The sequence below is a fragment of the Podarcis muralis genome, chromosome 3 (assembly GCF_964188315.1).
Source record: "Podarcis muralis chromosome 3, rPodMur119.hap1.1, whole genome shotgun sequence".
Taxonomy (NCBI): domain Eukaryota; kingdom Metazoa; phylum Chordata; class Lepidosauria; order Squamata; family Lacertidae; genus Podarcis; species Podarcis muralis.
Genome location: NC_135657.1, coordinates 21611385 through 21638773, shown reverse-complemented (window position 1 = coordinate 21638773; position 27389 = coordinate 21611385). Strand labels below are relative to the sequence as shown.

At 38.8% G+C, this 27389-nt stretch overlaps 1 protein-coding gene across 5 annotated transcripts in view; it reads left to right on the top strand.

Moving 5' to 3' along the window:
- PPM1B (protein phosphatase, Mg2+/Mn2+ dependent 1B) overlaps positions 1 to 23580 on the top strand; it is a 46478-nt gene extending 22898 nt beyond the window's left edge. For 4 of the 5 annotated variants that reach the window (XM_028724814.2, XM_028724810.2, XM_028724812.2 and 1 more), the window contains 5 exons: positions 911 to 1779; positions 2446 to 2563; positions 13417 to 13528; positions 14220 to 14277; positions 20041 to 21068. In XM_028724814.2, the coding sequence (XP_028580647.1) occupies positions 934 to 1779; positions 2446 to 2563; positions 13417 to 13528; positions 14220 to 14277; positions 20041 to 20331 (1425 nt within the window). In that variant the 5' untranslated portion in view covers positions 911 to 933 and the 3' untranslated portion in view covers positions 20332 to 21068. Of the gene's footprint in view, positions 1 to 910; positions 1780 to 2445; positions 2564 to 13416; positions 13529 to 14219; positions 14278 to 20040; positions 21069 to 21714 lie in introns of those variants that run through there. The other variant, XM_028724816.2, reaches the window with a different exon arrangement.
- The last annotated feature ends 3809 nt before the right edge of the window (positions 23581 to 27389 follow it).

The window sequence follows — 27389 nt, the reverse complement described above, 5'->3', positions numbered from 1 at the left end:
TTTAATTGTCTTTCTTAACATTTTGTGCATGACTGTAACATAGTATGTGTTCTTGGTGAGATATAACAGAAAAGCAAATAAGAAATATTAAAATATATATATATATATAGATGTGTCAACATTCATTGTATACCTGTAGATGTACATGAAGCAAAAGCTGCTTTTTAAATTGTAGCTTGGCCTGGTTGCGGGGAACATAAGATTCTGTGTTTATGTTGGAAGACCTTTTGTTTTATTTTATTTCTTTTTTTCTTTGTGTTAACATTTCAATACAAAGGAAATAATCAAACATCTGTATGCTAGTATAGGCCATGGAAGCTCTCGTTTAGAATGGCATAGCACCATCATAATCAATAAATTTCTGTAATCCAGCTATATAATGGGTGCATTTAATTGGTAAACGACATACAATTTTGATTCAGGGAAGGAAGCCATGAGACAATCTGTGCATTCATAAGAGTCCAATGGAGTAACACTTAACTGTACAACTTTATACTGGCTGTAACTGAGAAGTAAGCATGTTTGCTAATTTCTGTTTAAAGAAGCAAATAAAGCACCCTGCCCTTACACATGGAAACCAGTATGTTGTGGTACAGGGTTGCAGACATTAGTTCTCTGTGTGCAAGATGTTTTTTATATGGAGGAGCTTTTATGTTTGTTACTTTCCCACCTATAGTCTGATGCTACAGTCCCTAGAGGTCTGCATGAGTAGATTGCTTTCATAATACTTAAAAGGAAAGGATAAGGACAATAAACACCAGATATTAGTCGTCTTTCTGTCTGCCATGCCAATCTATTGTTCACCATAGTTTTGGCAGCCATGGTCAGGTCGTGTTGAATGATTCAAACAATTCTTTGCATGATTTCTAGTTGATACTACTTGTATTGATGGTCACATTTTGTTTTGCAGATTTCTTTGCAAATTAGGTAAACATGGGTGCATTTTTGGATAAACCAAAAACTGAGAAGCATAATGCACATGGGGCAGGAAATGGGCTGCGCTATGGCCTCAGCAGTATGCAAGGATGGAGAGTGGAAATGGAAGATGCTCACACAGCTGTTGTAGGAATTCCTCATGGTTTAGAGGACTGGTCCTTTTTTGCTGTTTATGATGGTCATGCAGGATCTCGTGTGGCAAATTACTGCTCAAACCACTTATTAGAACACATCACTAACAATGAAGACTTCAGGGGAACAGAACAGCCCGGCTCTGCTCTTGAACCTTCAGTGGAAAATGTAAAGAGTGGAATCAGAACTGGCTTTTTGAAAATTGATGAGTACATGCGCAATTTTTCAGACCTCAGAAATGGCATGGACAGGAGTGGCTCAACAGCAGTGGGAGTTATGATTTCACCTGAGCACATTTACTTTATCAACTGTGGAGACTCTCGTGCTGTTCTCTATAGGAATGGACAAGTCTGCTTCTCGACACAGGATCACAAGCCTTGCAATCCAAGGGAGAAAGAGCGAATCCAGAATGCAGGAGGGAGTGTCATGATCCAGCGTGTTAATGGCTCGTTAGCAGTTTCTCGTGCTCTGGGGGACTATGACTACAAATGTGTGGATGGCAAAGGTCCTACAGAACAACTTGTTTCTCCGGAACCTGAGGTTTATGAAATTGTAAGAGCAGAAGAAGATGAGTTTATTGTCTTGGCTTGTGATGGAATCTGGGATGTAATGAGCAATGAGGAGCTCTGTGAATTTGTTAAGTCTAGGCTTGAAGTATCGGATGATCTGGAAAAAGTGTGCAATTGGGTAGTGGATACTTGTTTACACAAGGTATGCAACTTACTCTTTCTCTCCAAATAATTGAATAAAGTTCTTCTTTCTTTGCAAAATCAGAAAACTTACTCTAGTAAAATAGCATTGAAAGGATAGTTTCCCAGTAAAGAATGAGTCAGTGCAAATTCATGCAATTGCAAGCTTGTTAGGAGATCACCCAGGTATTGGATTTATGATTTTGAAGGGGGATTGATAAAATCCAAGTTCAGTAGTGCAGCTTAGTACATTTGAAAATGATTATTTTTGACAGTGTTTCTCAGTATTCAGGAGGTGAATGCAGAAGGCTTGGATTGCCAGAATTGAGCAGTTTTTTCCTTGAGTATCCTGAAATGTTTTTAAATGAACTTTGATTATCAATATATTAAAAGGAATGTCAATGAATGGTGCAGCATTTCTTTTCTACTAATGGTTGTGCAAATTAAGGTGGAAATAGATAATCAAGGAATAAAGTAAAATACATTCTTAACCACAATAGGTCACATGAGAAACATATGTTTAGGAACATATAGTTACTTAAACAAAATCTGAGTTAAGAAATGTATGTCAAACCAGTAGTATTTAAGATTTTTAAAAATTTACACTGAATAAATCAGGTGGTCTGAAGTTGTGAAAGAGAGAAGCTAAATCTCAAATTTGTACTATTTTTTTCCTCCCAAAATATAGGGAAGTCGTGATAACATGAGTATTGTTCTAGTTTGCTTTTCAAATGCTCCTAAGGTCTCAGATGATGCAGTGAAAAGAGATGCAGAATTGGATAAGCACTTGGAATCACGGGTGGAAGGTAAGAAATTGCATTCTGAATTAGAAGCTTCCTTTAGTTGGTGACGCACACAAACACACACCCAAGCTCACAGGGGCAACTAAAGAGCTTTCGTCAAAATTTCGCTGGAGTATAGCACTAGTACAGCTAAAGAGAATTTTTGGTCATAAATGTACATCTGAACCACAGGAATCCGGAGAGTAGCCCAGTGTAATTGCTGGTATTTTTGTCTGGGCTTGTACAGATAGTTCAGCTCCAAAATTCAGTCTCTTATTTGAAGAATATGCATTATCTTGCAAATCTGCCCACTGGCCAATTATTAGTAGTGCAAGGTGTTAATGTTTTAAAGCATGGTACAATTTCTCCTATCGTGCCAGCAGATGCATTGGGACTTCTTCTCTTCCCACTTCTGCACCTCCCCCCCATCTTCTTCAGAGAGTCCTCCAATCCTCAAGCAGATTTTTAGGGTGAACAGGGGGAGGGGCTGCCAGAAAGAGGGAGGGAAAGTCCCGTTGCTCTTGGATCAACCCATTGGGTGCCGCTCACATTGTAAAGTTAGGAATGTTAGCTCATCTTTGATTAAAACATAATCTCTTACTAAGCATAGCAAATTCTTTTACAGAGCAGACAAAGTGGCTTATATTTTTCAGCTACGGGATAATTTGGATTGGTGTATGTGGCTTGATATGCTGAACTGGCAACACCACCATTCATATTTTGTAAGCTCTCTCTACATAAGAATAGCTGCCTGGAAGGTTAAAATATACACAAAGTCCTGGTGCATATTTGGTGTGTGTTTACAAACTTGAGATTTTACTCAGGGACATAGTTGAATTATGAAATATCTGTGTGCCTAAATGTTTTTAAATCAACCTGAAGTTTAATTGGGAGATGAGAAATAGCCAGAAACCTTAGTTTGATGGTATATTTTTGTGGTAGTATATGGTACCAATTTTACTTGAGTACAGGCTATTTTCAGTATAAATTACTTCAGATGTAAGCCACTTCCCCCTACCCCACCTCCTTTTGAAGTGTTCCTTATGAAGGTGACATCCTGTTCATAGAAGAGGGTGCAAGGAATGAAGTATCTTCAAGGGAGAAGGAGGTTAGGGGCTTGGGTATAAGTCAGGGATGCACCACCTGTGCCCTTTCAGGTGATGCTGTACTGGAACTCCTATCGGCCACAGGTGATGTCATGGATCTAGAGAATTTTAGTCCACCAACATCTGGAAGGTTACAGGCTTCCCACCTCTCATTAACTGCCAGTATTAAATGTTCTGAGGGAAGCTGGTATTGCTTTTCAAAGACCTCAGTATCTTTTACTTTCATATATTTTGGGAGAAATGGAAGGATAACATTCAGACCTTGAGAATAGAAACTACTATTTTGCATAATGGACTTTTGAATATTGCATTTATACATTTTTTGGAAACTTTGAAAGGAATACCGGTGTAAACTTAACCATTCTAGTTCCACCTACTCATATTATTTTGATGCTGCTCTACTTTTGCTTCCTGACCCACAAAATCAATAACCAACTTTTTTTCCTCAGTTCTGTTTTGTGAAGTTTTGTAGGCTCTCCATTTAAACCAGAGTGGCTGATAAATGTGACTCACAACTAAGTTTTCTGGAAAGGTTTGAATTGGAAGATATTCCTAGGCAAATTAGGCTAATTTGGATATGGTCATTTGCATCAGAGAATTGCCAGTTTGCTTTGGAAAACTATTTTGATGCCCTAGAATAGGATATAATTTAGCATATTTATTTTACTTGTATTAAATAAACAAAGCTTTACAATACCCCATACTATATTTTGCCTCAAAACAGCAGAAGTATTTTACCTGAAATATTCAAGGGCAAGAAATTAAAACACACTTAATGTAGTTTAAACATTATATTACATATAATTCCTTATTGGAATACTGTAATTGTAAAAATTTAAAGTACAATAAGATATACTTCCCTCGTGTTGTAGTAATTTAAGGTGGGGGGGAGGGTGTTATCCAGTGCTCTGCTTGTGGAGTTGCACTTGTGCAGTGGAACACCCTCTAAATCTGCTCTGGAGGGTCATCCAATCTTCTGGAGCAGATTTTGAGGCGGTGTGGGGAGTTGTAGGGGACAGGAAAGAGTCGAAAGTTCTTTTGCACAAGTGAAAGTGCTGTTCTAGTGAAACAGCAGCATTGGATATGGCCAAAAGCTACTGAAAACCGTTTAAACTGAAAACCAAAGAATTAGGCATACTTGCAAGGCATGAGGACCTAAAAAATGATAGTTACAATTTTGAAATTGCCAATCTTGCCTAATACTGTATTTGCAGTAATGAACTTATGAAACAAAAAAAAAATCCATGGAAATAATGATCAGAAAAGTTGTCCGCATCCCCTCTGATAATGGAGTAAGATGTGGAGATGTGTTGACAGCATCTTCAACCAAGTATATGTTTCTGCTCACGTAACCATGTTTGATAACTCAGGTCTGCACACCTTGCTTGTACTCAGTAGCAGAAAGATTAAAACTGTGTGACCAAACAGTGAAAAGTGCACCATGTGAAGCTAAAGTCTGCACCTCGTATAGAGTATTGTAAATATGTATGATTTCTTTTTACATAAACCTTCAATCTTTATTATGAGCCGGCATTAATGTTCCCTCCCCCCAGCCATTAGATATCTTCACCCTTATTGACCATGAAGGTTTCAGCAGGCATTGCTCTCACTTATTGACCAGGATAGGCTGAAGGGATCCCTAGTTAGATGGCTTGGTTCCTGTCTGTATTGATAATGGGGGGAACTGGTTTAGGGTACTTGGCTACGCTCCACACTTCATGCTATAAAGCACCTACTGAAGAGGCAGATGCAACATTGAATTCAAAGGGCCACTGTCTTATTTGAACAATCAACAAAATTGTTTGGGTCATCTGTGTATGGGGCTTTCAGTTTTTTTCTGTTTGCTTCCTTGATTTAACTATTGCAATGTACTGTTAAAGGATGTATCTTGAAAGCATCGCCCAGTAAGCTTGCAGAATTGACCTGCTTATCAAACATTTTCTTGGAATCTCTTCATTTAACTCCTAGAGGTTCCCCTGGATACAATACTTGGCATTGTCTGAGCTAATGGTTGGTTGTAAACTGTTTTTTATTAGCTTCTCAAGCTTCCTTGCAGATCCTGACTGGGTACAAAATTAAATGTGTTTGTTGTCCTTAACAGTGTGGTGAAAGAGTTTTGTGAGTTGGAATGGGGTGAATAATGATCAACTGGATGATGAAATATGTCTTCATGACAGTACCTATTCCAAGGATTAAATGAAATCTTTTATTTATTATTAATATTGTCTATGATAGTTCTTAGAACAGTGCATGGATGAGCTTTATCAAGTACTAAAAAGTACTACATTCAGATAAGTTATTGTTTAAAAACATTAGTTTTTAGGGACACTTGCAGGTAATCGAGCTGTTAGTTGATTTATTATACAGTCTGGTCATAATGCTGTAGAAAATATGGCATAGCGTTTGGGTGGAATGGAATGGAAAATTATTATCTGGATGGGTGTTACTTAATATGCCCAAGTTGCTTAACTTTGTGCAGTTCTTGAACTGTAGAAGTATGTGTTTATACCATTACCAGGGCACCTTGAGTCTTGTCTGAATCAGAAATGGAAATGGCATTGGAAAAATATATAGACTAATTCAGCTGGAAAATTCACAGCCTGAGATTAGGTCAATGTGAAATTTAGCTGTCCACTTCCCACTGTGGTCTCCTCTCCAGCTTACAGTCCTGGGAATCTCAGCAGGGACAGACTTTGGTACTATGGTGCCTTGAGCTAGACCAAAATTAGGTGCCCCCTCTCAACTCTCTTGCCATCCTGGGCTTTGGAAAGGGGGCACGAGGGCTCCAGTGGGGTCCTAGGGCCTTCCCATTTCTCCAAAGCTGGGTAAGTGTTAACTAGGCTTTGGGAAGGAAACTATAGGACCCCCTCAGGACTCCCACACCACCTTCCCGTAGCTGGGCAAGTGCTTACTGGCTGCACTTTCTGCTCTGGGGAACTGGTTGTGCTGCCCTGAAACCACCCCTGATCTCAGTGCTCAAAAGAAGGGGTCCTACACTGCTGCTTTGCTGCAGTAGTGCCAAATACTGTTTAAAAGTAACTATAAATGTTTAAAGTTACTTTAAACAGTATTTGCCACCGTTATGGAAAGCAGCAGCAGTGCAGGTGAAAGGCCCCTTCAAGACATAGGGAGCTGCCTTATACCAGGTGAGGCCACTGTTTTAGCTCAGTATTGCCTACACAGACTGACTCTCCAGAGTTTCAGACAAGAATCTTTCTTGGCTACATCCAGAAATGCCAGGGATTGAAACTGGATCTTCTACATGCAGAGCAGATGATGTAGCACTGAGCTACAGTCCCACCCCTCCTCAAACATATTTGGGGTGGGCATGCAGGGAGTGTACTTGAGTTGCTGCCACTTTGACATCAGAAAAGGAAGCATGGCTAGTGAATAGGAGAGTGGGCTAGCCAGAAGCATGGTGGATTTGTCTTGATGGTGGTGGGCAGGCTTGTCAGCAGCAGATGTGGGTACACAATCTGTGGTCCCTCCCAATCCAATTCCAATAAATATCTGTTGCTTGTAGACATAGGTCATTGCAATTCCAGTAGAATCCTATTAGCACAGACATAAAACATGGATAAATATATTCTCGGTTTAAAATAGAGTCAAAATAATAGACATAACTTCTTGGGGTTACCCTTAGTTTTAGCTTGCTCAAATTAACAAGTCGTCTTTACAAACCACTGACATTTGGTTCAGGTTTCTCACTCATGTGGCTCAGTGTGACTCATGATGGGATCAGTTTTGCCCACACAAAGGTTCCACCATGTGCACACGCCTTGCAGTATTTTGTCTCAATGTTAAGCACTTTTTGCTGAATATACCAAGTTTATTAAATGTTCAGCATAGTCAGCCACCTACTTCATCTGTCTACTTGGTTTTGGTTCTTGGAGAATGTTAATCTGGGTGCTATCTTCATTTTTTTTTTTTTTAAAGTGGGTTGGCTAGTTTGTCCTTCTCTGGGTGAGACTTGCAGGCTGGAACTGAAGGGAATTGAGTCCAACATCACTTGGAGGGCCCCATGGCTACCCAAATGTACCTGATTGTCTAGCATAATTTATATTGTTTATCGACCACTGTGTCACAAAGTCCTATATAAGCTTACCTGGTTTTGCACCTTTGCATGTTGTTGAGAAAATAAGATTGTGTGTCTCATCTAGGTCAGTTCACATGCAGAACCATGCCATGTTTGGTACTACAGGAATGAGGCTTGTACTGTTGCATTCAGCCTGGAGAACTATGGTTTGCACCTGCCCAGCAATCCCTTCCTTACAATCCTGGTTGGCAGGGGAAGCACAAATAATACATGTTAATTGTTTGATATGTTAGAATAGTAGAAGTGTCCTACCCCCATGTCCAGAAGGTTCCCAAGTCTGACCACACCCCAGATCCATTCACTGAGTGTGGATGTCTACACGGGGGAATCTGAAAGTCTCTAGCCATTGGTTTCTTCTGTATAGTTACACATGCTCAGTGCATAGATGTCAAGGGTAGGGCCACCAACAGAACTTGCATGTAAACAACGTGTGACAGCTTAATGGCTCTTCTGGGGAAATTGGTGGAAAGTATTGTTAAATATAAAATAAAGCATATAGAAGAACAAGTCTTGTTGAAGCAGAGCCAGCATGGCTATTGCAAGGGCAAGTCCTGCCTCAGTAATCTTTCAGAATCATATGAGTGTCTACAAGCACTTCACATAGTGTACTTGGACTTTCAAAAAGCTTCCAGCAAGGTACTTCTAAGTAAATTTAGCAGTTATTGAATAAGAGGAGTGGTCCTCTTGTGGATCAGGATTTGGTTAGGTAGCAGGAAGCTACCTTAGACCTACTTGGACAGCTTCCCAAATGAAGAAAGTGGAGTCCCCTAAGGGTCAGTACTGGGACTTGTGCTTTTTAACTTGTTCAGAAATGATCTAGAATTAGGTGTGAGCAGAGAGGCAACCAGGTTTGCCGATGATAGTAAAAATTGTTCAGAGACACATCAATACAGAAAGATTATGACAGGATTCCAAAGGATTCTCCAGACTGAGTGAATGGGCAGTAAAATGGGGAAGAAAGTTAAGTTATTTTGTTATTGCATATATGAAAGCAAGGAAGGAGGAAGTCTGGCAGATTGGAAAATTGTGCATTCAGGCTAGATGATTTTCCATTTGGAAAAAAAAAAAGATAGCATCATGGAGAGGATCCCATCCCATGCTGCATCCTATGTCCCCCCTCTTGCAAGTGCTACTGTATGTGGTTGTTCCTAGGCTTACCCCTAGATTGTTCCACTCAGACAGAGGCCATTCTCCAGTTCTTCATAGTAGTTGCTGGAGTGAGACAGGACTCATGGGGTATAATCCTATGTTCTATCTTCACTGTTGGAGGGATCATGCCTCACAGCCCCATTTGCTGGGAATTGCAAGTGGAGAGGCTGTCACTGCTCATATTCTGCTTGTGGGTATCTCATGGAGATCTGGTTGGCCGCAGGGGAGTTAGGGGTAGGGCAACTGAATAAGTTCCCAAGACTTGCAGTGCGCTGCTCTGGTTCACCAGAAGCAGCTTAGTCATGCTGGCCACATGACCTGGAAGCTGTATGCCAGCTGCCTCGGTCAATAAAGCGAGATGAGCGCCGCAACCCCAGAGTCGGCCACGACTGGACCTAATGGTCAGGGGTCCCTTTACCTTTACCTTTAAGTTCCCAAGAACAACCTCTGCAATGGAATATGTTTACAAATGGTATGCAAAATGAAAATTAGTTGCACAGTGGCTATATAGTGACTAGATTTCCATAAAAACCTCCTTCATGTTTCAGTGTGGTTCTTTAATCTTGAGAAGAATGAAAACTTTCACAACAACCTGCCAAACATATCATCTATTTATTCCCAATATAAACTCTGTTATTAGCAGGTACACTGAAGTTAAGATTATTGTGGTATAGAGAAGTTTATGTGAGAGGCTTAGCCAGAATGGTTTGTGTGTAAGGGGAAAATCTGAGAGCTAAGTATAAAGGTAAGTTGAGTTTCATGCATTTTGTCTTATTAGACAAAGAAAGTAATGTAAATCATAATCAGGAATTCAGGGGGAATCTTACATTTCAATATATCACTTTCTGAATTGGGTGAGTTTCCACCTTTTGTAAAATAAGTATTTTGAACCTGAAAGGCATGCATATAGAACTGGCATTAAATTGTTTATAACTAAATTGTACAAAATTCAGTTAATAAAATCATCAGTTTATTACTGTCATAGACCAGCAGTTTCCAATTAATACTAAATTTGGAAGTTCTTTATCTTTAAATATTTGTTTGGTAACTTACATTCTTCTTGAAAGTTGCATCCTCAGAGGACAGAACTCAAAATATGAAAGTGTAGTTAGAGGAAAAAATAATTGCTACTGAATTTGCAAAACAGTAAAGGCAACTCATGGAAGCTATTGTGCTAGTTTTTCTACTCCTGCTTACAGGACACTAGTTTCCTTAAAGAGTGGTGGTGGAAGCTTGGCTTCTCTAGTATACTTATAAGAGAATGGCTGAGCACTTCCCTATTGATTAAAAGTATTCATATTTAAGTTAACCTTACTTCATTTGTGGTAAAGTTGGTTGAATGGCCTGAAGTGAGCAAGTAAGCCACTTACCAGCCTGTAGTTCTGTAAACTTGTGCAAGAATCCACGCTGACAGCACATTCCCCTACTTAACTCTTCTCCAAAGGTAGTGGTTGTTAGGCCATGCTTCTGAGCTTTATAGGTGCTTTTCCTAACAACCAAGAAACTTAATGGGCTCAAATGTTTGTGGCATTTACATGTCTAAATACATTTGCTACAATCAGTGCTTGCTTGGTCCCACATTGTGGGGATTTGTAGCATTACATTTTATACTACAAAACTTGTTGCAAGAGGGACTTTGTGAAGGGCCCTTTCATGAAGTGCTTGTACTATTGGGAAGCTTGCTAAAGAATTTAATTCTTGTCCCCAGTCTAGGGAGATCCATTCCATTGGTGCACAAAGTAAGGAGATTTTTAGTATCATTTCTGTACTCTGCTTCATAACCGGGGCCATGTGCCGCAAAACTTCGGAAGTTTAAAAGCCTAGCTTGTTACGTTTTTCAGGAAGAACTTCTCTTTGGTAATTGCAATAAAATGCATTATTTCCTTCAGTGGAATAATTACCTTTGTCTGGCCACTAGGCTGAGCACTTCTAAGATGTAATATGTTCAAAATGTACCATAGATCATGATGCATCAAACCAATTAAAAGGGGGGGGGATCTTTATTACCACAGGCAATTTCATATACAGGATAGCTCATGTATAGTGTTAAGCCAAAATATTCAACATAATAAATTACCCATATTTTTTCAACCCTATGTGTGCTGCTTTTGATTTTTTCTCTACAGGAATTGCCCAAGTCATTCAATGTCCTGTACGTTGGATGAACTGTAACAACTTTAAGTGACACATACTTGACAAGAAATGAGAGTTAGAGTATTGAAGGACTTTTATTTCAAGATAGAAGAATATAAAGAAAACAGAAGAGAATGCAGAAGAGCAGACTTATTTTTCCCTTTTTTCTTTCAGTTCAGATTTTGCCTAATTCCAATAAATACTCTAGCCATTGACAAATGTCTATTGTTTCCTTAATTAAGTAGCTTGAATTGGAACTGTGGTCCAAGAGATGTAGAGATTGTAGTTTTGCATAAATTTTCACAGAACAGGATTGCATAAAATCCTTTGGGGCAATATGATTTCTTGACTTCATGTAACAAGGGAATGTGTTAGAAAGCTTCATAGAGTAACTTAGATTTTTTTATTTGCATTGGGTGTTTAAATTAACCTTTCAGGTTTAATCAAGAATTCACATGTTATCAAGCTGGGGGGGGGAATGTTTGAGGGGTGTTTTTGGAACTTGCACATCACCTTTGAAAACAACAAAACTATTCTTTCCATAGTTTTGTGTACATTTATGTGAATATAGTCAACCAGTTGAAAAGAGTTGAAAAGAGTATCTATAGTGTAAAGATACAGTGAAGAGAAAATACCTTCAGCTTAAATGCACTTTTATAAATAGTAGTCAGCAATCATGTGTACTTCCTTTTGTTGTGGAAGAATGTCTAACTGACCCACTCTTGATTTGCAGCTTTCTTTCTTTTGTTTTATTTCCTTATTCTATAAATCAGCACATTAACTGCTATTATTTTATCTTTCTGGATTTTGAACTGGATGTGGTTGAAATGTGAAGGCAAATAATAAGAATTCTTGCGCTAATACTTCTATAGTTGAGCATAGCTTGATTATGGGAGTCCAAGTAAGCTCTAGAGTAACTACAAGGGTAATGGCTATATTTTATTGGGGGTCTTTAATATGATGAAGTAATGGGGGGGGGGTGAAGGTGGAGCCGGAAAAAGCCAGTTGAAAACTGCTTATACAACATTGTCTTCTGTTGAATATATTTCCCACCTAAAGCCACCAGGCTGTTGATTGAACCTTCTGTCAGTTTTCATTGAAGAATAGAATCCTTTAATATATTAGCTGATATTTTTCATTGAGGATAGAAAGGTATTGTTGGAATGTAGGTAAGCATCATAGTGACAGTGATGATAAAAGGAAGTGTAGAGTGGAAGAATGGAGCCAGAGAGCTGGATGTCAAAATAAATAACCAATTCTGAAAGAAGGTTGAAGGAAAAAGGTAGAAGAATGAAAGGAAAATGCAGTTCTCTAAATGGTAATGAAAACCGGAAAAATATTACTAGATAAACTAGATAGGCAATCTTGCTCGGGACAGATGAAATTTTAAAACTCCAGACATGGAATCGGTGTGAGCGAAGATCTAGCTGTGAAGCTTCAGAGCGTCTTGTTCTACAGGGTTTTTAGAAGTTGCACTGCTAGTCCAATATGCAGTTTCCTATTTAGATTACTGTATAATTTAAAAATATGTCAGGATCATAATAACTGTGCAAATGAGATTTTACACACAAGAGTTTCCATAGCAAATAGAACACCTTGCAGAAGTGTTTGTATGTGCCTGTGCGTACATCTGCCATTATTTGGGAGAGACCATGACTGCATTGCAGCCATGTAGAAAATACTATAAAGTTGAATTCTCCAGATAGGGAATGAGATTTGAGAAGCCTGAAAATGTCTACTTGAGATCACTTTAGCTGTGTAGTCAGGCATTTCTAAGTTGGAGAATTATGCTGACCTCGGTAATTTTTTTCTCCCTCTAATATGAGCAGTAAAACAGGAATATTCCTATTGATTCTGTTCTCCAACCTAATCAGTGTTGGATTGTGCACTACTTCCTCAATTTTCTAAGTGGGCATGAACACAGAACTATTGCCTTCCGTATACTAGGTGCTCAGCATCTCCTCTCCGCACACATACCCTTTGTTAGTGGTCATTTTGTAATGCTTGCTTTCGAAGGGCATGTGTGACTGATGCCCAAAAGTAAGGAATGTACACATACAATCCCACAGTATAGGCCGATGCATTGAAGTTTTGCTGTAATCTCTTTGGTTTGGAACACAGCCAACCTTTCAGACTGATACTAAAATAACAAGTTGTCCATCCCTTTTTTTAAATATATGGAAAACAATTGCTACATGTTGCGAAACACTTTATTGAGAGTGTTATTTTGCTACACCTTCATGCAGGTAACATTTTTATATACAAAAATAGCTCAAGTTCTTGATGTGCACGTGTATTTGTACCAGGTCTGAGATATTTGCATTGAGTATCACGTGTAGGGTTTTCTGTGTCTCCTTTTGGTTGTAATAATTTGAGCATTTTCTTTTAACTAGAAATTATGGAGAAGTCGGGCGAAGAAGGAATGCCGGATCTTGCTCATGTAATGCGCATTTTGTCTGCAGAGAATATTCCAAACTTACCACCAGGAGGTGGTCTAGCTGGCAAGTAAGTGCAGAATGTCATTGAAACTCTTAATTATGGCTTTGAAACGGTGCATACAGGCTCATATCCTATATTGCTAAATTGTTCAGCCTGTCTTCTACATGCTATTCATTTCATAAAAGTGTAATTCAATCATCACTCCCACACATCTGAATGGAGGAAAGCTGGGCTGGGCTTGTTGACACATGCATGTATTTTAATCTTCCTTTGTGATTAATTTAAATGTATGGCATGGGCATATAGTTATTGCTGCATCTTTTTTTAACTACTTGCAGAAGCCAACAGTTTGAGTTGTATTTTTATCCCACCCTTTCTTTAAGACATGGCAGAGATGCATTTTAGCTTAACGCTGTGTGTGGTAGGTAGGCTTGAGGAGGAAGAGTGTGCCCAAGACCACACTGTAAACCTAAGAGCCACTTCAGCAAAAGTGCTTTGGAGCTGTCTTTCAGAATGGCAGGTGGGGATGGCAAATTGTTGAATGTCTTCCATGTAGCCAGTGTTTTGCACATTTACACAACAGCTCATGAAACAGTGCCGTTGGCAGAATTTCTGGCCACCAATTGGGAAGTCTATAAGCAGAGCAGGAGGACAATAGATTCCCGCTGTTTAGCCATCTTAACTAATAGAGCAGATTGTTTACTTTTGTATGTGAAAACCTGCTCAAAACATAACTTAGAATTTTACCTTTGTCTAGGCGAAATATTATTGAAGCTGTTTATAACAGGCTGAACCCACACAGAGAGAATGATGGGGTAAGTTCTACATTTGATTGATAGCATTTATTGATGCAAGTAAATTATAATATTTCAGTGGGGGATGTTATAACTGTGTGTTTGCAAGTGCATTGTTCCATGCCACCATTGAATTTAAAGGGTTAATGGATCCTCCTGGGATGTCTTGTTCTGAAGAAGCAAACTGCTGCTATTACTCAATACCAGAATGCAGGGTCACCAATATAAGCATTTCTTTAATACTATATGCTTACAGTAAATAGGTGAGAGACAGACATAAATGTGTGACACCTAATGTTGAGACTTCTTCATTTGTTAGGCCTTTACCAAATATGCAACTGGTCTTCCTGTTAGGTACAATTTAATTGGTTGTGCCATCTTGCCTAGTAGAAAGGCAATAGGGTGATCAAGTGGATACATTTATTTATTTTAAATTCCTAAACCACCCTTCAACTAGTAGATTCCAAGATAGTGTATAATAATATTATTAATAATAACAACAACTCATTTGTTCAAGCCATTAAAAAACACACAAATAGGAACTATTAAGTAGAGGCCATAAAATAAATGTAAAATGTATATACAAATATGTGGCTGGGGAAACCCAGCCAGATGGGCAGGGTGTAAATAATAAAATTATTATTATATATCACCCTGGTACTGAGAGATTGTAGTGTCAGCACCAATCAAACCTCCTTGGGGGAAGGTGTTTCAAAATTGAGGTGCCACCACAATAAAGGCCCTCTGCCTTTATGCACACAGTAAGAGAGGGTCTATTTATGATTAAGTGATATGAAACACTGGTTTCTGTGGGAATAGTACAGTGAGATAATTTAGGTAAGACCTGATGCTATGGTTTGAATACTTAATTAGTTTTCTCCCAGTGATCCAACTGTTTTCTATGAAAGCCAATTGGACTCTTGTTTTCTACTTAGAATTGGCAAACTAGGAATCTTAATTTCACTACTAGTATACAGGTTTCAAAATACTTTCTTAGCATATCTAGATTTCCCTGTCAGAGACATCCTTGGCAAGGTGTATAGGCTTGCAAGGAATCACAAGTTTCTTATTTCCTGACTCCACCTACATTTAATAACGCTGTGCTATTTCAGTAAGCTAACTTTACTATGTAATGTATAAATAGCTTAAGCTTTGAGCCATGAGTATTCAGAGCTCCCAACAAAGTAATCTAGGCCCCAAGGAGTGAATTTGGTATGCTGTGTTCTGTTTTAGTTTTGGCATAGGTGTTGTGCTTAGTTAGCTAAACTTTCATATGGAAATGTGAATTGTAAATGCCTGTAAGAACTGCAGAGAAGAATACAGAATAACCTAGACAATGCATAGTAAAAGGTGTGTTTCTCAAAAATTGGCTTCTAGAAATGTGTGCTAACGTGAACAGCTTAATTAAAATGTGCTAAAAGTACACGATCTCTAGTTTGTTGAAATAAGCATTTTTAACGAATTTTTTTAATAAATTCACTTGGAAGAAAGTCCCATAAATTTCAATTGAATTAGATTTTCTGTTCTCAGCCTTGGTCTTGAAATGCTGTTGGTGAGGTTTTCCCATTTTTCTTTCCTTCAGTTATTAAAAAGTGTGTTATCACATTGATCCACATGAATACATTCTTGTGTACTAATAATGTATTCATTGACATTTCCCCTTCAGGGATAGAGTAGATCAGAACTTCTGTTTTTTGTACTTTCATAATAGCATAGGAGGTGTGTTTTCTGTGTTTCCCAAAGCAAATGAAACTGATTTATACTGAGTCACACCATTGTTCCATCTAGCTCACCATTGTCTACCAGGGTTGCAGTTGTGGGAAAGTCTCAGCCGAATCTGGAGATGGTGCTAATTGAACTTGGTTCCTTTTGCAGTCAAAGAATGTGCTTTTTCAGAGTTATGAAGCAAGAACAGTAGTTTCTCCCACTAATGTAGACTGTTCTGCACAGAGTTATGGGCCCACCCAGCTGCTTCTGACTCTGATTTTAGGAACCTTAATTGAGCTTTTCAGTGTTATGCTGAATTGCCAGATTTGGTGGCTCGGAATAGGGTCATGGTGAATGTAGAACAAGTGAGATAGAAACTGGGAAAGAGTGCAAGGTTTCACTTTTTTAAAAAAAACAACAACAACATAATTTTATTAATCCATGTTTTCAAGATAGCCTACAAAAGAGAACCATAAAACAAATATAAAACAGATCAAAAACATCAGAAACAAAAGCAATTATCGTAGCAACAGTAAAAATACAAGAAGCAGTAGATTTAAAATCCAAGGTTTCCAATTTCTGATAAAGGCTTAGAAATCTCACCTGCTCTGTGGGTTTTTACAGGCCTAGTATGTATTTTCTTTGCTTAATTCTGTGACATAATGTGTGGAGGCTTCCTTGTGTTGCAATTAATGCAATGTTAACAGATACCCCACTTACTTCAGTATTGAAAGTTTATTTATGTGGCTGGATTGGCCCACAACACTCAGAAATATCTGGCATTTATAGCCATAATAAAGAAAACATGACAAGATCATAGTCTGACTGCAGAATGAGAAATAGTATCAATTCACATTAATATATGTGCACTCTGTGAATACTACTTCACTGTAAAAAAGAAAGAAAGAAAGAAATCTATCAAGGCCAGTTCTCAAACTACTTACAATACATTTGACATATCTGGTTATCTGTCCTAATGGTGTATATCCAGATCTGAGAAAATCTGTTTTCCTTCCTGGAAACATATTTTTCATAGGTTTGCTTTTTGTGTGTTCTATTTTTTTCTCCTAATTTCATATGAATATTGGGTAACTTGCTGAATTTAGTTTTGTATTAGAATTTACCATTAGAAAACTGGGAGCACTTTGGATGCAAAATTAATGCATAATAGTTCTTCATGTCATCCAAGTCCGGAGCAGCTAAGGGTTGTATCTAGTGTTAGTCAAACTCAGAGTAGGCCCATTGCAATTAATGGAATGTGATGAACTTGGTAGAGTCATTGGAATTAAAGGATGTGTGAGTAAAACTTAGTTGGCTACAACCCTCAGTCTCGAGGTATTTGGGACTCATGATTCATGTGAGGAGGTGGTATCAATGGCTGGCATTTTATATTTTCCTAATTGGGTAGCAAGGGACGCAGGTGGCGCTGTGGGTTAAACCACAGAGCCTAGGACTCGCCGATCAGAAGGTCGGCGGTTCGAATCCCCGCGACGGGGTGAGCTCCCGTTGCTCGGTCCCAGCTCCTGCCAACCTAGCAGTTCGAAAGCACGCCAGTGCAAGTAGATAAATAAGCATCGCTCCGGCGGGAAGGTAAACGGCATTTCCGGGCGCTGCTCTGGTTTGCCAGAAGTGGCTTAGTCATGCTGGCCACATGACCCGGAAGCTGTATGTCGGCCACGACTGGACCTAATGGTCAGGGGTCCCTTTACCTAATTGGGTAGCTACAGTTTCTGAAAGAACCATCAAAGGAATAGTTGTTAGAATGTTCAGACTGGTATTTCCAAGCCCTCCCTGGAGACGGGACCATTGCATGCTGAGCATGTGCTTTACGACTCAGCTAAGGTCCCTCCCCTTTAATTTTGGCTTGTTCTGGGCACAACCAGCAGAAACCTCATCAAAAAGAATGAAGGTAGTACACTGAAGTTTCCTGAAACAGAACAGTATATTCAGCTTCTTGTATTCCAAGATGCCTTCCTGTGATGATCCTACACGTTTTGAGTTGCTTGTGGTCATAATGAGAAGGTGAGTTTGAGGTGCAAATGGGAGATGGGGCACAGCAAGAGGGATAAGTGGGCGAAGCTCTGATGGTAAAAATGCTTGGCTGGCAGAAAAGAGCTTCTGTAGATGGACATCTGGGAGGTTAGCTGTTGGTAGAGGAAGGTTCTCTACTTGGTAGTGTCACACACCCCTTTTTTGTTTTCAGAATGGGTTGCCACTGTGTCTGCACAATAATGGTAGTTCTGTGCTTAAACACACAGCACTGCTGCTATTGCCTCTCATTTGTTCTTAATCAGTTTGTATAGTGTGTTTGGCTTAGCTAAGGTATGAGGATCAATGCTTACGCCCAATGAAAAGGCCTAAGAAAAAGCCTCTGAATTAGGTACCATTTCTTTGGAATGGGCCAATTTGCAATACCAGTGATTTTGAATTGGGCATGATTCCTTGTTGATAAAGCCAGAGGGTTTACTGCTAAGCCCTTGTGACATACGTGTCTGGGGAAGGACACTTTGCCTGCTTTGAGAGGCATATTTTGCTACTTTCGGCTATAACAGGGACCTCCAACCTTCTTGAGCCAATGGGCACATTTGGAAACTATAGAAACTATTGTGGGTACCACACACTCATTGCAACCCCCTCCCCACTTCCCCCCTCCTAGCAATCAGGCTTTAAGTAGAAGGATTCCCCCCCTTGGGGCAATTTTTTAGGTCACAACTGTGGAGAGAAGGGCTAGCTGTCTCCCTCCCAGTTACTCCTCCCCCATTGCAGTTAGGCTTGGGGAAAACATTTCATTTGTTCCTGTAGGAGGCTTGTTTAAAGCTTAATTGTGTTTGTGAAGGGGTGTCACAGCTAGGCAGAGGAGAGTTAAGCCTTCCTTCCCTAGCTGTGCCACCCTCCAAAGGTCCCCCATGCAAAAGCTTTGCTTGAAAGAAGTATTCTGTTGTCTACAATAGAAAGCAGCCTTTAAGCCCTATAAGCACTGTAATCAGTGTGGGGATGCCAGCAGGTGCCAGTGAGGGTCTTGGTGAGCACATCTGTGCCCACGGGTGCTATGCTGACAATCCCAGAGCTGTATGTCTCATCAAAGATCCTTTATATTACTAGGCACAGGTAATCAAACATAATGAGCATTAAGAGCCATGCTGGATCCAGGCCAAAGGATGGTAGTAGCCCTTTCTTGCAGTTGTTGCCTAGCAACTAATATTTAAAATACAGGCCTCCCCGGATACTGGAGGCATCATATAGTAGCGACTGATGGTTCTCAACTCCATCTTAAAAGGACCTAAGTTTAAGGTTGCCAACAAATCCAGTGGCAGTGAATTGAAAAATCTTGTGTAAAGTACCACTTTTTGCCAGCCCTGAATCTAGTTTTAGTGTTCTAAGAATACTAAATCTTAAAGTCATAACATTCAGAAGACTTAAAATTAAAGAGCCTTTTGGTTCTTGAACTCTAGGGATATATTTTGAAGAATTTGTAAATTAAAACGAAGTTCTTTTCACAATGCCATCTGCATATCTCGATAGATTTGTACTTTTGTGGAGAGTTAGCTTGTACTTCACTCTGAAAGAAGTGTTACTAGTCTTCCCATGAGTGCACCCAATTGGCAAGAAGTTTTCCATTGGCAACTTCATGTGACTTACTCAATTACACCTAAAGTATCTCTTTCCTAAACAAGATAAGTAGGAACTCATTTTACTTAAGCTGTTCACAGTTTTTTATTTTGTTTTTGCTGTGTTTCAAAGCACCAGTGGTATATAATTTACATTTAAAGGTCGAAATTTATATATGCTATCCAGCCATCTGCAACTGTCTTGAGTGAACAAAATGCCCATGAAATGGCAGAATAGGAAGATCTGGTTCCACATTGCTTTTTCACAATTAATAAACTTCCTTTAACCATAAGCATTTAGGACACTTAACTTCTATAAGTGTTCTCCCCAAGGCTCATTAAGACTGGTTGAAAGTTTACTTCTAGACCATAGAACTCTAGAGATTCTTCATAGCTTGTCTAATGTATTAATAAATTTAGAAATATCCTAGTTTAACCACTGATTCTGGGGTCTTGAATCTTAAATAAGGACCCTGGCGAAGCCGCAGAAGGTGGAACACAGGGAAAGTTGGTGGAAGCTCTCAGACAAGTGAGAATTACTCATAGGGGGAACTACCGCCACCTTCTGGAGGACGTGCTGATTAGTTACAGGCTAGCTAGAATGCAGGGAGAAGAAGGCTTTGATGAATCGGCTACAGCCTCTACTTCAGATTCCTCTGATGGATCCAGTGACCAAGAGACAGACACCAAAGCAGAAAGTGAGCAGAGTGCTCAAGAAGATTCTGAGATGGGCGATGAACAGGGTGCTAAAAAGTTGTAATACCTTCATTTTTTTCACACAGTTGATGGTTTAGCGATTATAATGTCTTGGTCTCTTGCTATTTGTTACATCTTAGACAGTTAGCTTTCCTCTTAAATTTATTTGTACATGCTAAATGCATAAAAGGTATTCTTCTCTCTGTGTGTTTTGTGTGTTGGAGAGTTCTTCCCGAGAACTGCTGCTTGCATAGGCATTGTTACTGCTTGTCTTCTGCATGCATGGCAGGAAGCAGAGCAGCAAAATTCTTGTACATTGGTCAAGAGGTTTCTGCGGATTTTAGTCTCATGGCATTGGGCTGGAATTTGATAGTCTAAGAAGAATGTCATATTGTAAATGCATTCAAGTGAAAGCTATAACTTCTGTGGTTTTCATTAAATTGGTAGAGCCTAAAATTGTCACCTTAATCCAGCATTTACAGTGTGTTGATTATAACTCACTTTCTTTTACTTATTACGGTGATGTAGATATTGCATGTTTGTATTATGAATAGTTCTTGTCATGTCAAAGGAATATTAGCCCTTTAAGTTTTAAGGCATGTTAAGTTAGTCATTATATTAAAATATACGGTGTTATGTCAGGCTGTAATTTGGACTATATCATCTGTACCTGATTTTCTGAAATTGTATTCAGGATGCACTTATAGCACCTATGTATCCAATGGATAAAATGTATTGACCATTAGTGTTTAGTACATGAGTTATTATTGTCTACGACCAAATAAAATATGTGTGGAATAATCTGAATGCATATTGACTTTATTTAAGCAGTTTGGGGTAGTTCAAGTTGCCATCATCAAACAGAGCAGAATGTGTAATATCTAATTTGTTAACATAATGAGAGTGATCTTTATTCGTATTAAGTTTTAACTCGCTGAACAAATTTTATTTCAGAAGTGATACTCCTGGGCAAATAATATTTGCTACTTTTATTAAGTTTTCTGCCATTGGATAACTGACTTGTTTACACATTGGAATGTAAAAATGATAGTGTTGACACCTACAAAAATGTGTATTGGGTTATGGGTTCTTTGTGTTAGGACCACTGCTGTGCTCACTCACCTTTATGGAAAGGCTTGCTTTGAGGTGCTGCTATCATACTTCCCAAAAATTATACTGACTGTCTAGCAGATGCGTAGGCTAATTTGCTTGGTCACAATTTCAAATGGTTCGTATTCCTGGCAGTTTCTTCTTTTATTGCCATTACGTTCCTGGGTTAGCGGAGGAGGGAGAGTGATTGAAGCGCCTGAGGGCATGATGGTCTGGTAAGACTGTGGAGCCAGAAGTCCCAGCTCCTCCTTGTATGTTTATTCCTTGTTGCAATTCAGGACAGTGCGGATTTTTGGGCCAGTAGAACACTAACAGTTTCCTTCTTCTTTTCCTGTAGGGTGCTGGCGATCTAGAAGATCCGTGGTAGCCTTACAGATCTGCTAAAAATGCTTTTGAATCTGAAAAAATGGGGGAAAAACTTTTAATCAGTTTTCTTCAATACAAAGGAAAAATTCTGGTGGATTTCCAACATTTTGTGAAATGGGCAGAAAGAAATTATTAGGATTTTCCATCATTTGTTCATATTTGTGTTTTCTGATATTGCCACTCTTAGCATTGCCTGTACTACAGTATTTTTACCAGCCTTGGGCGCATTGGTTACATCTTTATGGAGCCTGAGCCCTAAAAACCAAGGAAGGAATTATGCTGGGAGCACATCACTAAATGTACATAAAGTACCATGGGATTGTAGTTGTACTCTGAAGACACACTATGTTTTAACAAAACTTACAATAAATGCACAATTGAGTGCAAATAATTGTAATGAGACACTTACTTACTTCACCTTACCAAGATGGAAGGCTTTTGCAGCTCTGGGCTTGGAAAGTCATTTCAGTTGGGCAATATGCTATAGGATGTGTATTTTTTTTTATTTTAAATTTTCCAGTTTTACCTGTATTACCAGACTGTTAGGTTTTTCCCTACAGTGTCCAAATTGTGATATGTTGCCTACTGCTTGCTTAAGATAAAGTGTATTTGGCAATAATATAAGAAGATTTTAGGCATCTAAAACCAATAAGAATTTTGCGCATGTGTATAACACATCCATAAACTCTTGCTAGAATAAATATTTTTAAACCAAACAACTTAATTTATGGTTAGTTGTAATTTGCTTTGACATCTCACTCATTGCTGCAGGTTTTTTTTTAATGCTGAATATTTGCCTTTATTATAATGTAAATTGTGATTTTGTTCTAAATGTGGTTTTCTATAGTCCCCCCCCCCTTTGATTTCTTATCAGCTGTTAAAAGAGGTCGAGTAATATGGGTATAATTTTTAATTGTTTGCATTATTTACAAAGTTCAAATTATCACTTTGAGATTACTATAAATACAGCTAAAATTATCTATTTTAAATCTAAGAAAATATTAGAGATATTTTCATGGGTTCAGTGACCTTTCATTTTATAAGCAATGGGCATGGTACAGAGTGGCCGTCATGTAAGGTACTTGAAGATTCTTAGTTTAATTCTATTTTTGCAATAACCTTATTTTTTTTTCTTAATTCTTTTTGAGTTGTGCATGTATTGAGTCCAGTTAATGCTGAAAGTGGAGAAGAGTAAAGTATTTATCTAAAAAATAAATAAATAAAAGCTATTGGGGAGGGGAAACATTGAATGTATCCATTTGTACATGATTTACATGCTGTGGATGCCTTGTAAACATTTTCCTATTTGTTTAAAACTGTGTTTCAACGAGGATGTAGTTGCCCTTGTGTGTAGTTTAAGCTAACGACAGTCATCAACTGGTTTTGTGTGAAATTCATGGTATTTTTCTGTAGCTTCCCCCTCATACACACACTCGAGTGTAGATCCATGTACACTCTTGTAACCTGGTGCCTATAGCCAGTTTTCCCGATCATTTGGTTCTTCGTGTATCTGATTTTTGGGGGGAGGGGGGCGGTTGGGAGGGGCTAGAGGATTATTGCCACAATATATTTTATTTATTCATTAGATTTTAGCCTTGTAAGTTAAAGTGTTCTAAATGATGATGTTAACAGGTATTTGTCCCTACTGGGTTTTTTTTTTGGGTTGTTTAAAAGCTAGGGAATGAAGAATGCAAAATGGTTTACTGTTCAGACTGTCTGCTCTGGTCCAATCCTGTACTGATAGTACCTTCCCAGTATGATATTGTGATGTTTCATACAATACAGTGAACATAACCAACTTGTTATCTTCAATAAAGGATTGCTAAAACAGTGAGAAGCGCAGTTTTGTGGGAAAGGAATTAGTGACGAAACAATTACTTGCTTCTGTGATTGTAAATACTGTCTTTTTTGTGTGTGTGTATGATCAGCATGCTGTTGACCTATAAGAGCATAAGAACTCTGGCTTTTACTGTGATATTTGGCTCCAAACAACAATTGCGTATCAATAGTGCACAACTCTGTATAAGCACCTAGTTCTTGAGAATCATCACTGCTTGAAATTTGGTCCAGGAGGTTAGAAATGAATTGAACTGCAAGTGAAACAAGCTGAGGTGATAGTGCTTGATAACATGTTGGTGGAAGTCAGCCTGTGGTATTTGCAAAAATATTACTGAACATTATGCAAAATGTTTGGTGTTACTCAAGCAAAGTGTAAGTTTTACTTTCAGACGGTCGTAACTTTAGGAAGAATGATTTCCCAAGGTACAGGAAGGGAAAAGAAATCTGAATTATTGCCATTATGTGCAGCGTGAGATCCTTTGCATAGGAAATGCTATTGACAGGTGTTCTGCTAACTGAGCTGGATCCATTTACATCAACATCAGAAGGCAAGTGCCTATTTGTGTGGTCTAAGCTATTTTGATGGATGCTAAAGCCAGCCTGTTCTTAAACCTTAGCGGAAGGATGCTACACAGACTGTTGATCCTCACTCTTTTTCATAGCTTTTACTGTTATATGTCCTTACCTGAGAATACGCCTTTTTGTTCACTCCACAGTAAACACTAAAGGTTTAATATAATCACATTCTTCTGAACCTGGAAAATGTTCACTTGTGTATTGCTGATATTTATATCTAATATACTTAGAAGGATGTTGCTAGGATTGGTCTGTTCACCAAGATAACCATGCCAAATATAAACTAAAATTCACTGTCAAAATCTTGTAGGCCAAGTTTGGGGAAAAGTCAAGAGACACGCATTACAGCCTAAATTGTTTTACCTGTACAAATTGTTTGGTGGGCTGTCAGTTTAAAACATGAGGATAAATCCTAATGCATTTTATAATGGATAATTGTTTCCTTGAAGCACCATATCATAGCCCCAGTTAAGTTATAGCTTAGTTGCTCCGCCACTCTTTTCTTTTTCCAATAAGATGATGTAAAGGGGGTTGCATCAAAACACCTGAATATTTCTTAGTCATTGTTCCATATTGAAGAGTAAAGCTGGGTTTTTTCACACAACTAATATGCATCCAGAGAGCAGCTTTCTGCCAACCACACTACAGATATGTTTGCTTCATTGGCAGACCATCAGTTCCGCTGAAACATGATCTTAAGCTAAGTCTTGGCTTATGTCCAAATCAATCCTTTTCTCTTCCTGCCTGCTATCCCCTCTGCTTGCTGTGTTTGGTTTTAAATTGCCAGTGCAGAGACTTGGAGCGTAACGAGCTCCATTGATCAAGAATAAAAGTGAAAAGTAGTTTGGTATGCAGCCTAATCCTGCACATTTTACTCGGAAGTAAGGTCTACCGCTTTGCAAAGAGGAATCAGCCTTGGAATGCTAGAACTTGTTTCTGTTGTAATCAAAGGTGTAACTATCACAAGCTTGAAACTGTGTGATGACACCTTGCAATTCAAATTTTGTGGATGGTGCTTTGCGTTTGTGTACAGCAGCTCACACTGAATCAGGTGGGCTCTCTCTTTCTCTCTTTTTAAATAGCACCAGTGCACACCATTCCATTTCATTTGCATTAGCTTGTTGAAAATGTTTTAAGATTCATGCAATGAGCTGCTGTCTGGTTTGAATTGCCAAATGGAACAGTTAGCCAAGTGGCTTGGATCTTAGGCAGCCATTGCACTGCTGGCTGAAGTGAAGCCTCCACTGCGAAGCCCTTGCTGACTTGAGCTGCTCCATCTCTGTTCAGGTGGCTTCGTTTGCTTAGGATGTCAAAAGAGAGTACTATTAGAAAAACAATCTGGATCGGTAGAGTTGCTCTAAATCTCTTGATTGGCTTTTGCTTTGGATTATTATTATTATTATTATTATTATTATTATTATTATTATTATTATTTTATTTATTTTAAATCCACACAGCCGTCATAAATTTCATCTTGAAATCTTAAGAAGAAACGGTGGTATGTATCTAACATATAAAAAGGAAGGTTAAAGATTGGACAGCTTTACATTTCATCTGAACTCACTCTACAATATATGGAAGTTGCATTTATACAAAGGGATGAGAAATGGCCCAGTTAAGAAAAAGGTTGTGTCTTGTTGCTTTGTCTGAACATGTGTTTCATTTTGGCCTATTAGAAAACTCCTCCATCCTCATTAACGTGGTCTCCTCTGGTGCTAGCACTGTTTTACTTGTGTTTTTTGCAAATGCTTGCCTATCTTCTGCTTTTTATGGTCTGTAAGCACCACCAGAACATATAATCTATTTAGTTGATTTAAAATTCTATTCATTTACCAAATCCTGTAGCCTCCCCCATTTAATGAAGCTGTAATGTTTCTCTTTGATGCCTGGGGTGTCTGTAAATTTGTGGAACTGGTGCATGTCTGTTCAGAAGCATAAACGTTACTTGTAATTGTTCCTATTTGGTTTTTATTCATGGTGTTGATTTTTAAATGATTTGAATTTTATCAAATGACTTCCAACAGAAAGGAATAGTTGCCCATCATTTGTTCAGCACAACAGTGTAACCCAAGGTCCTTGTATTTCCCAACAAGATGAGTTTTATGCAAGGTACACATTGCTGAAATAAGGAACAGACCTTCTGGCTACTTGGGTTTCTCACATTGTTTTCACCTTGGCAAATGTGGCACTACATCAAACAGCATGGTAGCCTATAAAAATCATTGATGCCATTCAAACTCACTGAAGGTTCACAGTTCTTCTGAAAAGTAACATGACACAGTCCACTTAAACAAGATTCTTTATTTTGTTCTGCCATGGATGATGATCCAGTCATATTCCTTATACGGTGAAATGTTATCTCCAAAGCTACCAAATAACAAATGTCATTGATCAATCACATAAAGCAGTTTTGAAGTTGGGTGGCTGCAGCAGAGTCATATTCAATTCAAACATACTGAGGAATCAATATTGTGTTTTAGTTAAAAAGAAATCTAGGGGCATCCCTTTAAAATTCCAGACCGTAATGTAACTATAGTCTCACTTAAGCAGAGAATTATCGCACAGAAGAATGATGAAAATTGGCATGACTTTGGCAAGGGAAGTCTTGAAGTGTTCATTGGAAGTTGACAATCAACTTCATTATGATCTGTTGATGCTCTATGCTCCGATTTCCTTAAGAGCCTTTCACAAAACATCTTGTAGTTGTTGAACCAATTACTTTTCTGTCATGGGATCTGTCCTGCAATTGCTAGTTGCCTTCCAAACACTAGAAAATAAATTATTATTTTTTCTGAATTAATCTGAATAGAGAGCAAGAAGACTCTAGATAATGTCATTGTGCCATAGACAGCAGGTGGCACTGGAGTGTGCTTGTGCCTTTGCAAGCTCACCTCCCAACACCCCCAGGTGCATGGGTCTGAAAGGGCTTTCTATGTGTGCTCTGTTGAATGTGCTTAGAAACCCGGCAGAAGGGAGCCTTGCTTCATCAGGCTTCTTGATTGCAGAGAGGTTTCTAATTCACCAGAACAGAAGGAGCTTTGACACCACCTTCAGGAGCTCTGAAGAGGTGACCACACACCCAGGAATGTTTGCGGGTGAGCCCTGCATGTGCACCCTCTGCTCTAATCCACAGTATGTGGTATCTTGATAGAGCCTGGAGTTTCCTGTCTCTGTTCTCTTACTGGAGAGAGGCAAGTTCTCCTGTGTCTTAAGTCTGTACTCACAATCATT